The 13,103-nt window shown below is 39.8% G+C and overlaps 1 protein-coding gene across 1 annotated transcript in view; it reads right to left on the bottom strand.

Annotated features, from left to right (window-relative positions):
- Nucleotides 1-13,103, bottom strand: part of sorcs2 (sortilin-related VPS10 domain containing receptor 2) — a 312,610-nt gene that overhangs the window by 15,957 nt on the left and 283,550 nt on the right. The window contains exons 16-21 of the mRNA XM_042339423.1: nucleotides 8,779-8,896; nucleotides 7,420-7,553; nucleotides 6,668-6,781; nucleotides 5,296-5,467; nucleotides 950-1,136; nucleotides 26-159 (exon numbers count right to left, since the gene is read on the bottom strand). Coding sequence (XP_042195357.1) covers nucleotides 26-159; nucleotides 950-1,136; nucleotides 5,296-5,467; nucleotides 6,668-6,781; nucleotides 7,420-7,553; nucleotides 8,779-8,896 — 859 coding nt within the window. The remainder of the gene's footprint in view (nucleotides 1-25; nucleotides 160-949; nucleotides 1,137-5,295; nucleotides 5,468-6,667; nucleotides 6,782-7,419; nucleotides 7,554-8,778; nucleotides 8,897-13,103) is intronic.

Genomic DNA, 13,103 nt, shown 5'->3' with positions numbered 1-13,103 from the left:
TTGAAATGTATATTTGGTAGTATACCTGGAGATTGTCCCCTAGCCACCACTGGAAAACTGTTAGGTTAGAGTTGCTGGGCTGAACCAACGCTGTCAGATTCATTAGTTGGCCTCTGCGAAGGACAGGCAACACCTCCAAGTGCACCACCTGGAGAGGTGCTGAGGAAAGCAGACAATGTTAACACATTGTCAGCATCTCTATAGGAAACGTGGCCACAAAGCATTCCAACAGCAAATTATATTTTACACATTTTAGTCAGTTCATCACTTCACACTTCTCCTCAACACAATATGGAAGCAATGATTCGGGCTTTTGAATCTACAAACTGTCTTGTGATTTCTGCAGAAATTACTCTCTTTAAATTGTGCACTATTTATGCTGAATTGCATAAGGCAAGTTAGAGAAGGAAAGTGGAACACTTTACTTGTTTTGGGCACCCAATTGAAATGCCTTTAGCAATGAATGATTATCACTCAAAGAGAGAAGCAAAATATCACCATTTAGTGTCAGCACAGCAAGATGCAAAGTAAAACTCCCTCTACTACAATAATGAGCTCAACTTAGTGGTCGACCAGGTATGAGATACTGAACTTGAATACTGTCCCGTGGCCCACTGGGTTAGTGGAATGCCAGCTTGTAGTAAACAAAATATCAGCCAACAAAGAAGTGAAGCTTCGATCCTATAAATCCAGATTGGATTAAACCCAGGTCACAGAAATGAATGGGTAGAATTCTAACCCACTAGCACATATCTCAATGGAAAGTCTTCAAAACCATACAATAGCTCACAGTTGCTGTTGGCAACATTGGGCAGTAAGGAAAATACAATGATTGAAACCAAATTCGGAAATCAATGACATATTTGTGAAATATTATCAAAAAACATCCTCATTGGATGTAACTGGGGCTGAAGATGCTTTTCACATGCTGAACGAATGACAAACTTACAGTTAACCTGGATGTATACCATTGCTTCATCAGACCCTGCACTGTTTTCTGCTTTGACAGAGACACGGTAGATTCCTGGTTTCTCATATCTGTGTAGAATTGGTTCGTCCATGAGCGTGAGATTGACATAAATGGCCCTAAAGCCATCACCAAGATCCACCTGATACTTTGTGTTTAACGTATCACCCTGACAACAGAACAGAAAGAGGCAGTTTTAGCTTTGAGATAAAAGATCACATAGATGCCTGACATTAGAACTTTATGTTCTTATGACATGAAAGAAAGATCATGCATTAGATTGCTCAAATTAGACACAATCACTCAGAAAGGGCACAACCACAGCCCAGGTATGTAGGCTCAGTTCACTTATCAATTGAGAGCAAATTACGGTCTCTTTCCCATCAGGTGTATATTTGTACACAAGTTGTGCTTTACACTGATAGCCCGATTAATGTTAATCAAGATGATTTTTTAAAAAAAACATGGAAATGAGGAGCTATTTGAGGTAATGCATTTGGGAAGCATCAAACCACATTAACTCAGTTTAATTTATTGGCTGCTTAGACGGATGTTAAAATAGTGCCAGATGTGTTTCTACAACCATGACCTGGTTTATTATTTGTCTCAATAAAAGTATTTATTACACACTACACAATAAAATCCAAGGAATTTTCACTCTTCTAAGTAGTCATTATTAATGGCACTGGTCATACAAACAATCTATTGTACGTACAAAACAGATGTTGGGGATGAAAATGCGATATTTGCAAGCTGGAAGTTATTGCATTAAATTTGAAGTTCAATTTGCAAAATTCGAGATCCTCTTACAAATTCAAGGACAAATTCTCTAATAAATCGGGATTCCAGAGATCCAGCAAAGACCATTTTGTTATCAGTGAAGCTTTTGCTCCACATTTCTGTGGATCTTTATCCTGGCCGAGAAATGGACGGAAAGCAAAATGCTGGCAATATCACAGCTTGTGCCTTACGAATCTTGCATTTTGAACCTTAATAAATAATAATCCTTGCATTTGATGAAGGCCTTTCATAACAGAAGGATGTCTCAAAGTGCTTTACAGTATTTATTTTAAAGTGTAGTGATTATATTTTTGAAGGCAAACATGGCATCCAATTTTCACACAGCAATAATTTTTAACCCCTCCTCCACTCCGTACAGAGAACTGCGGAAAAACAGTTTCCAAATTAAGATTGAGTTTCAGAATTTTCCCAAATTCTGGATAATTCTAAATTTTAAGGCAACAGTTTTAGTTAGAATACAGAATTTCAAAAAAGAAACACAATGAAGTGTAGCGACTGTATTTTTAGGCAAATATTCCAGTCAATTTGTGCACAGGAATGGTCCCTGGAGGATTGTTCACCAGGACACCCATGAAAAATTCTCTTCTCATTTTGAATAGTGCCAATGGGATCTTTAACATCCACCCGAACAGGCAGAAGGGTTGCAGTTTCATCCAAAGGATAATGCCTCTGACAATGTAGTGCTCACCCAGTTCTTGCACTGGAGTGTCATTCTAGATTATGAGTTCAAAGTCCCAATGTTGTCTTTTGATTCAGAGGCAAGATGCTGCTAACTAAGACAGGCTGGCACCTTAACACATTTAATGATTAATTCCTTTGTTATGAAACACTGCATTTCTTTTCCTCTGAATCTATAATGATTGAGTAGAAGAGGAAAAGGGATTACATGAATTATTTTAATTGAATTCTTGACTTCATAAACCTGAGTAGTTCTACTTTAAATATTTTGATTCTGAAGATGCCACTGTGAAATTTCAGATTAATACACTAGTTGTAAATTCCCACTAAACTCAATTTTAGTCAGCTGTCATCTCCTCAATATGCCACAATCACACTCTTTGGACTATTACTGGTAATGGATGAATTGCCTGCCTCAATCTGACAGGTTGAATTACTTGCAGAAAATGTATCATTAAATTATTTTACTTCTCTCTTTAAGCACAGTTCCACTCACAGTTTTAAAATTCACAATGTACATTTTCAGCAGCAGAGAATATGGGCTTTGCAGAGGCAATATCCAAATACTAGAAACCATTGCCTGATCAGGCTTCCAGATTGAAATGGGAGTTTGATGGGTCAGCGCTGGAGTCCACTATAAAGTGTTGATGATTTTTATATCCCATTCAGCTGCCCACAGATTAGATCAGGCCTGCACTAATAATAGAATGCTGTGATCATTCAGAGATGCATGTTTAAGGATGGAGACAATACGAGGGAGCAATTGAGATGTTATTAACATATGCACTCAGTTTTACTCATCCAACCTACGTCAGAGCTAAAGCAAACACTGAAGGCAATTGGTAATTGATCTGCTTAGAAACACAAACTGCAGTTTGGCACTTCCATATGCATATTGATGCACTCATTTCCACACGGTCCTGGTGAGCTTTGATGGTGGTGTTGCTTGTCATCTGAAGCTCCAGGGAGGTGCGTCTGGAATCAGCACTGACTGTTAAAAGACTTATTCCTTACCTCTTCCCTCCCCCTCCAACTCACAGAATTTTTTTTTAATTTGGGAGGCCATATAGGCTATTCAATGGGGGTGGGAGGAGTTATTGAAGCTGAGCCCAACCTATTCTCAACTGCCCACACAATAAACACACACAGCACCCTCCAGGGAGGTGTCTATAAGGAACTGAAACTTTCCCAGGGATGTTGTGGAGATGTAGTTATTAAGGCTTTGGTGGTGACATTTGGAGTGTTTCATAAGTCTGTCTTCAGAAGAGTGAAAGATGTGAAGGATGATGGTAGAAATCATTATTTTTACATAAAAAAGGATAATTGACAAATAGTGGCTTTGTGTTGGCAAACAGAACATGTTAAAATGTAGAGCAACCAACTGGATGAAATTTCAAGTAGTGAAATACCTTGCCTGGAATAGATGTGCAATAATATAATAATAATAATTGTTGCATTTGATATAGTTTTGTCGAGATGTCTCAAAGCGCTTTACAAAATAAATATACTGTAAAGTGGATTCATTTGTGTATTTTGTGGGCGAAATGCAGCCGCCAGTTTGCACACAGCAATGTCGCACAAACTCTCATGATTTGAGTGACCAATTTCACTTGGGGGGGGGGGGTTGTTAGCCAGGGAACTCGTTGAGACTTTCTTCTCTTTTTCAATAGTGCCGTGGAATCTTTTAACATCCGTCTAAACAGGCACGTGGGACCTTGGTTTAAAGTCTCATCTGAAGGATATGCTGGGAAAGATTTAATAGGTTATACACCTCTATGAGATCCCCTCTGAGAAATCTTCTCTCAAGGCTGAAGAGCCTGAGCTTTTTTTTAATCTTGCTCATACTCTAACACTTAGCATCATGCTTGTTGCTCTCGTCAGCACTTCTTCTAGGACCTGGGCAGTCCCATGTTCCTAAAGATTGGCTCATATTGCTTTAGTCAAAAGATCCCATTTGTGTCTGTTGTGAATATCGCATTCTAGGTACATTGAAGGAAATAGTATTTCAGGTTGTGGGATTTAAAAACAAACTCATAACAGGTTTCCTCCCCTGTTAAGACATTGTTAATTTCACAATTTTTACCACCCTGGCTGCCATTGAGAGATTTGCTCACTAGCCGTGTTGATATCAATGTTTGGGTGTAGTTTGCAATATTCGTAAAACAGATTTGTAGTGTTAATCGCAGCTTCCAGTTTGTGAACTTCACAGCACATTTCACAGACTCAATCTAGAAGTTTCAATCATACCGATTAAGCAAATATCACAAACTTGGCTGCCTTGGAGTGGTATATACTAAAGGGCTTAGAAACATGAAATCTTGAAGCTTGTAAAATATAGGCTGATGCATAGGAGTTTGATTGTGGTAGTTTCAGGGAGAGCAGAAGGATTGGGGAAATTGGACAGCAACAAAGTTCATAGATTTCTCACATCCTAATGTTTGCTTCAACCAAATGAGGTACGGAGATGAACGTCAGGACTTCGAGTTCACAGTCTAGGCTGATGCTGCTGTACAGTCCTGGTGGCGTGCTGGTTTGTCAGACGCCTTCAGGTGAGATGTTAAAACTGAGGTCCTGTCTGCCTGTTCAAGTTAAAAGATCCCATGGCACTATTCGAAAAAGAAAAGTAAGTTTCTCCCGGTGTTCTGACTAATAATCCGCCAGAAAAAAATTGTTTGCTCACATCTTGTCTGTCTATGAGATATTTCTGTAACCCTCTGTAAAGTGCTTTGAGCTAAATTCAACCTGATAAGGCTCTATATCAAAAGCAAGAATTATTATTAATAACATCCTTATAAATGTTTCTGACCAAAACGGGTTCCTTTGGTGGAATCAGAAGTCACCGTATTTACCTGGTCCTGTGATACTATGAAGGTAACATCATCACCCGGGTTGACCGCCAGCCGTTCACCTTTAGTGACAATACGAAGTCCTTTGGGGGCCATTAGTGGGCACTGGTGCTGTGTTGAACCCTGCTGTTTGTCCACACCACCTTCACAGACATTCAGCACCACCTTTCTGTACCTGTTCAAAATACACACAGTTCAGCTTCAGCAACAGCTTTCACAGAGCCACAGAATTTTAAGAGGTAGACGAAGGTTTTTTTGGTGCACTGGGTATTACATACAAATTATTTGGGTTTTTTCCGTTGTCTTTAATGCTGCCTCCCAGGTCCTTTTCTACTCAGGAGAGAGCCTCTGAAAGACCCTTCTCAAATAAAGTTTGAGGCAGTGGGTGGGAAGGGAACACCTGTAGGTATTATGGGAAGGACACTATTTTTCATTCGAATTCTGATATATTTGTCACTTGTGTGCTTTTGATTCATTCCATAAACTACTGATAACACAAAAGCAATTTGCACATCCTTAACCTTGGGCTGTTCAATCATTCATGTAGGAATTCGGCCCAAACCATAAACAACAGGAATTCTTTCAAATGCACTGTTGTCTTCCAGGTACATATTTTGTAATGTGTGTGATATTTCTTAAAGCGCATTGAATGTGCTGAGCACAAATCCAAGATAATTGGGGAATATTTCTGCTTGGAACTGAATTTTAATTGTCATGAGTTCCCAGTCCAAAATTCTGAGAGAGAATCTATATAATAATTTTGGTAGAGACAGGAGATTTATTCCTTTCCTGTGCAGGCGCTTGATAAAAATAGGGTAAAAAAAATATAAATTATGCAACCATAGCTGATTTTGTAAGGATTTGGAACCATTACAATATAATTTACATTTAGAGAGCACCTTTCAGAAGATGTCTCAACAGTGCGGGGGAGGGAGAAAATAACCAGAAGTATGGTTAAAGAAACATTAGAAACACTTCTTTCTCAGACATTTCTAGAAGGCTCCCAAAAGAACTCCTGTCAATCAAAATGTAATGTGATGCCTTCTGTCCAATAGCAACCAATTTACATTTCCACTGTCAACAATTTAACTTAAATAAGAGAAAATTTAATAAATATCCACTGGCTCTCCCCTCTCCGGGCCGACTCTCCAATAACAATGGACCGAGAAGAATGCACGTAACCTGGGTGGGAAGATGCTCGGGTTGTTATTCTGAAAGGATGAGATCAAGGGGCCTTCTTCATCTGAACCTGTTTTGTGATCTCTTACAATATCGAAATACAGTTTTTTGTTTGTTGGGGAAGGAGTGAGACCAGAGTGGTGAGGTTGCCTGGTCAAGATTTATATTCTTTCTGGACATACATGCTGGTACTTACCCAGAACTGCTGGTGTAGGTCTGTCCCAATCTGCAATGCTCAGAGGGGGCATCTGGATTGTACCAAAATGCTGGGAAGCACTGGCCATTTTTCTGCTGCTCAAACCCATAGTCGCTGCAAATAAAATCCAATTAAACATAAAAATGAGCAAATGGCAGGCTGAACAAAGAAGGCAAACAAGGAAACTCTACATAGACAAGTTAGGTGGAATTCATTTTAGCATCAATTTTTTATCTGATCTTTGTTAATGGAGTGTCGTAGTGAATGGCCATCCCCAGGCTCTGCAATGGAGTCACGTGACTTGACAAACAGCGATACTGAGATTTAATTTAAGGATATGAAAGCTGCCATATGTTATAGTGAAATGCATGTTAAGACTACACAAGGTAGCGTTGGCCTCTGTACATCACATATATTCCCACACAACTGTATCTCTCGAATCCCACATAGGCACAATGCAGACAGATCAAGTATTACAGTGCTTCAATTATGTGACTGCTAATCTCTCACATCTGGCAATTTCTAATCTTGTGCGAAATTCCGTTGTACTCAGCAGCCTCGTGTGCAAACAGAATACAGTTTAATTTATACGGTGTGGTTTCACGTCAGGAGAATGTCTCAAAGCACTTCCCACAGCTGGCTGGCCGGCCGGCCACCCGAGCCGGTCAGGGGTATGGGGATAAGGTGGTGGGGGGGAGGATGGGGGAGTTCACCGGAAGTGCGGTGAAATTGTCAAATGAAGGGATAATTACCACTCAAAGTCGAAGTCTGTGCACTGGCAAGGTTTGGATGTGACAGCAGATGTGAAGTTCTTTCCTTTAATGCACCACGAAGATATTTTCCGCTTCCTGAACTCTCTCCGCTCACCCATGATACAGTGCTCGGCCTAAACAGGGAGACATTGTTGGTCAGTGAACCCACAGTGGTTTGGGGTGGACTCCTCAGCGGTTCAGATTTGTTTAAAGAGAAATCGTGCCATACTGTGAGAGCAACTCTGTTAGAAAATTCACAAAGAATCTGACCAAACTGTTACATAAACTGCTAGAGTCTTAAAAAGCACCCATCGGGAGTGACAGTGCAAACTGTATCACATGCTGGAAGAAAGGTACCTCGCGATGTAATATTAATCCTTGCATTTGATATAGCACCTTATCACGTTGTTGAGACTTATCAAAGCGCTTCACAGCATATACTGTAAAGTGGAATTACTGTGTATTTTGCGGGCAATATCCCTGTAAATGTGATAGTATATTACTAAAATATCAACCTGGCCTGGAATAGTCCAAACTACAATGGATACTATATAAGATAACAAGATTCTTGAGAATGCATTTACAATATTGATACTTTTAGTCCTTATTATGCTATTTACAGAGTGGGTATCTCGTGGGGATCTTCAGCCAACACTAGCCTGAAAGTGACACTGTCAACTGCTCTTACTGTAACTCAGCATATATGATCTAAGAGAAAGCAGAGACACTGAATGCATGAATGATGGAGTGGATGTTTCTATCTGCTGGCAGAATGACAGTGTGAGCTTCTCCTCTGTATTGATTTCTGGTAAATCTAAGATGACAGCTCTGACCAGCGACAAGATTGACCAGTTGTAAACAAATTCATGGCATCAACCATCAACCATTGTGATATTTGGTAATTGGATTCCTCTCTTAGAATTCCCATTGACCCCTGGAGACACCTCTCCTTGTTCGTTTGGCGTTTCCTTATGTCGGGGGAATGTAATTCTGGTTGCTGAAAGGAGTCTGCATTTCCAGTCATGCAATCGTTTTTAAGAAATACTGCAAATTTGACCCACGTGTGAACAATTAGAAGGAGGTGATAGGATTATCATTTCCAGTGAATTCCCAGGTCATCAATACCTTGTGCAAATTCATGACGTTTAAATTAACCAACTCAATCTCCCTCCTCTCTCTTACTTCTTGCCTCCCAGTCAGCCGAGTGGGCAAGCATATGTCAATGGTACTCTGCACCCTGTTGCTCTCTGTACCTCCTCTTAGCTCTGTGCCCCCTTTCCCCGAGTCTATCCTGGGTGTGTTTCAAATCCCACTCGTATTTACAGAGCAGTGTGCCAGGATGATTGTTAGATGTGGTACCTGATTCATTAGATTCCATGAGTCGTAGTCATCAGGTAAGCAATGTCTGGGGAAAGTCGGTCTGAAGTCCACTTTTACTAGCTCCCAGTCTGAGCGGAAGCTGATGTGACCAAAGATCCTGGAAGCAGAAATGTGAGGTCAGACAAATAAATCAAAGCTGAACAACAATTTACAAAATAAACCTCTGGACAGATTTTGGTGACTGATGGTCACAGGAATGTAGAATCATAAATAGTTACAGTGCAAGAAGGAACAAGTCTGCACTAGCTCTCAGAGTAAGCTGAAGTGTCTTGGCCAGAAATCTTCCAGATAAATTGGTCATTCACTTCATAGCTGTTTGTGCAGTGCACAAATTTGCTCCCATGTTCGCCTAAAAAGACGCAGTCACTACAATTCGTATTAACAATTCTGTGAAATGCTTTGAGATGTTTCGACAATGTGACAAGGCGTTATATCAAATGCAAGGATTATTATTCATAATAACCTCTTTTCAAATAGTGCCATGGGATCTTTAACATCCAACTGAACAGGCAGGCAGGACCTAATTTTAATGTCTCATCTGAAGGACTATACCTCTGACAATGTGGATTATTATTTTTATTGATAATAAACTGAACTTCCTGTCTATATTACTCCCTTTTTATTCTTGTTTGACCCATGTGCAAGTACCTTGTGATATCCTTTACCTCAAGTGGATGGGAGAATGTGAAACTTCCTTTATTTGGAAATTACAGAGCAAATTACAGTTAATATTTACTCAAGGAGATGTTGGAATAGAAGTTAATTTCTTCTGTTTTTGGAATGTGCACTCACAATTTTTGCTACACATTTATCACTGGTAGTGTCCTTAATGGCCATCTTAAGGATTCACCAAATGCATTCAGTGAGTACTAAGCCACATAGACCTTTGACCCCTGGTGTGTATCATCTGATTTCAGTCAAAGCAGCACTGAAAACACCACAATCAGCTTTTAAAGAGAAAAAAATCAATTGAGTTCTCTGCTTCAGAGCCCAGAAAACTCTCGTTTTGAGCCTTTTAAGCAACGGTAGCCAATATTTTTGGTCGGCTATCAAAATAAATTTTCTTCATTAATGCCATAAATCAAGAAATATTCAATCAAACAAAACCTGGAAACACACTACCAACCAAACATGGAGTTTCCTAGACTAGTGTGAATGCTTATGCTGTAGTTTGGCCTGCACTGCTTCAGTCTTGAAATGTGTCGTGCAGAATTTTGTAAAATTACAAATAGTGTGCAATCTTACAGTCTTAACCTGGGGGCCATGAGAAATTTAGGAAGCTGGTAAGTGAGCGTTTGTGGTTGTTGGATGAGGACTTGGCTTTGATGACCATCAGGACACTCCCTTTCTAGGTTCCCAGATATCTGATATACTGGAAAACATCCAATGCCTATTAGATCGATAGCCCCAGCCAACAAGTCACACTTTTCCCATCCCACTGATCCGTGCAATGCTCCTCCCTTGAAGTATGGTAGATGATGAGACTAGGCCAGAGAACAGCAGCTATTTATTGTATTCTCAACATTGTTGCACTGTATTTGAACTGCATATCCATCTCTGTACAGAGTCAGGAGTACATGGACCACAGTTCATCTGATACTTTTCAGAGTGAAATGCCATTGTAAGTACAAGCTGCCCTTTGAAAAAGACATTCTGAAGAACAGCTCTTTCAACTATGATATTAAAAAAAACACTCCAGTGCATTTTCTTAACAGTTTTTCTAGCTTCCACATGGGGGCACTAATAACCCACAGGAAGGTCCTGTACCTCAGTGCAGCCCTTACCAGGCTCCCGTTAGTCACTTATAAGCAGCTTCAGTGTTCGAACATGCATTTTAGGCAAGTTCGTTAAACTCAGAAACTAATTTGCTCCCAACTAAGTTCTGTGTTGATCAAGCCTATTTGAACCGAACAGATTTACTCAACACTAGGTTCATGTTCATCTTGGGATAATGATAACAGACACCCAGGTTGAGTCCACCAATAATGTCCTTTACCTTTGGGCAGAGGTTGATGAAAAGCCAGTTTAAGACCTCCTACCCTCAATGAGGTAATGAATGACCTATCTTTATTCTTCGTAAAGTGATGGACTGAAAACTAATTCTGGCATTCAGCTTTAAGAATTACAGTTGCAGGATACATGAAACACTCTCTACATTGAAGTCTAATTTGTCCAAGATGCAGAATTTGTAACCAGTGAATTCTGCCGATATCCAGATGTGGAAGTTGGAACATCCATTGAAACATCTGTAAAGGAGACACCTACAGCTTGGGCAGAAACTGGTGTTCACCAGAAAAAATTCCAGTGGTTTACAAGGGTCAAAACTGAATTCTTTGACTGAGGTTTACCAGAGTCGCAGAACACTTCAATCATTGTGGACTGTGTTCTCCTACTGGCAGCAACATCTAGATACAAATCAATTCATAACTCTAAGACCTGACCTCATCACACATTACTTCTTTATGTTCTCTGTGATCTTTTATTTCCTTGGATGAAGTACTGGCTGCTGTATGTAATTCTCTGTTTCACTACATTCTAATTTTTACATTTGGTGCATTATGACAATCTTTTTCATTTTCTCCGCCTCTCTTCCAAACCCCACTCACTGGGGTGAGCTAGATCCAGTGGTCAGGACCTCAGGCTGCCCTCAAGCCTTTGCTAAAGTCGCATGATAGCAGCTTTGGGAGTGACATGCCATCTGTTCCTTATTCTCGTCAGTGCTGGTCGCATGGCCACTCCCTGGTTTGGAGTAAATAGTCTGAGCAAAACAATCAGAAAGAGAAAAGGAGAGGAAATTTTGGTCTTAAAATCCGGGACAAATAATAGACGTCAGGAACCATACACACACACCAAAAAAAAGAATTGCCAAATCACTGATGGAGTTTCAAACTTTAGGTCAGCCTGAGTATGGTCGTGTAATTCCTCCTGTGCCTGACAACAGCGAATGTATTCAAACCAGATTCTTAACACTGCACAAAGAAAAGCAGGATCCAGCAAGCTTGCCTTGCAAGTGAGAGGACCCAGGTTCGATTATAGTATATTCTGTGAAGCACTTTGAGTTGTCTGAGTGATGTGATAAGGTGCTATATGAAATGCAAAGATTATTATTATTTTGTTGGAATTATTAGAAAGGATGGAGAGGGATTTCTCCTCACTAGAAGCGTGATTAAGGAATACGGGTGACCCTGTCAAAGAGCTTGGTCATGAGCCTCTCAAACCAAATACATGCCTGGAGCTGCGCAAATGACAAATTGACCCAGGGGATTGTAATTCTATTGCTGAAACTAATCTAATTTAAATTCGCAACAGCAACCTGGGGAGTAAACCAATGAAATAACCTATCGATGGGCATATTAAAAAGAGCATTTCAAATCTTTTTTCGATCAATTGGAATCATGATCCATAGTGCTGTTGTAAAATTGTAATGATTCGCTTAATTAAACTACATGTATAACTCCAGAAAACAAGTGGACCTTGTAAAGTAGCAGAAATATAAGCAATTAGCTGTGGAAGCACTTATACAACTGGGAGAAATTTGTGACATTCTGTAATGCATCCCAAATGTCCCAACCAAAGGATATACATATACAGCAAAACTTTAAAAGAGTTCAGTAATGTCAAGCTGTTGATTGATATCTATCAATACTGGGGCCATGTAAGTAAATATAGTTGTGGGTTTCCCCCGAACCTCCCTCCCCCTGATAATTTAGACTCTGGCGCTCATGATCAAGAGGCGAAAACAATGACACTGCCACCAATGGTTAGTCAGGGTAGTATCAAAGCCAGGAATGCCAAGATCACAATGAACACCAAAAATTTAATGAGCTGATCAATGATTGCACTAATTTAAGGAATACTGCAAATTTTACTTCATAATTTTTTAAAGGGCTCTGTGCTGCTATCCCACATGCAAAGCTGTGCTTCTTGTTGGTTGTAATTTAATTAATTTCTCTTGGTGGACAGTCGTGCTGTTTTAGCCAACTCAGTGGATTACAAGCATTCTGTCTGCCTGCTTTCCAAGATCCATAATAATAATTTTAAAAAATTGATATAGTATCCTTCACATTTAGAGAATGTCTCAAAGGACCTCACAGGATTTACTGCAATGTGTACCAGCTGTGTATTTGGCAAGCAAACCTCAAAGCCTGAATTAAAGTATATGAAAGAAAAGTATTTTAATATTAATGATAATTTGTCCCATGTTGAGAGAAGATCTCAAAGAGTTTCACAGGATATCATATAGGTTTCGCCACTGTATTTTGTAGGCAAAACGTAGCAGCTAATTTGCATTCAGAAATGTCCCA

The sequence above is a fragment of the Callorhinchus milii genome, unplaced genomic scaffold (genome assembly GCF_018977255.1).
Source record: "Callorhinchus milii isolate IMCB2004 unplaced genomic scaffold, IMCB_Cmil_1.0 Scaffold1, whole genome shotgun sequence".
Taxonomy (NCBI): domain Eukaryota; kingdom Metazoa; phylum Chordata; class Chondrichthyes; order Chimaeriformes; family Callorhinchidae; genus Callorhinchus; species Callorhinchus milii.
Note: the sequence above shows the minus strand (reverse complement) of the source record. Positions and strands in the feature narration are given on the sequence as shown.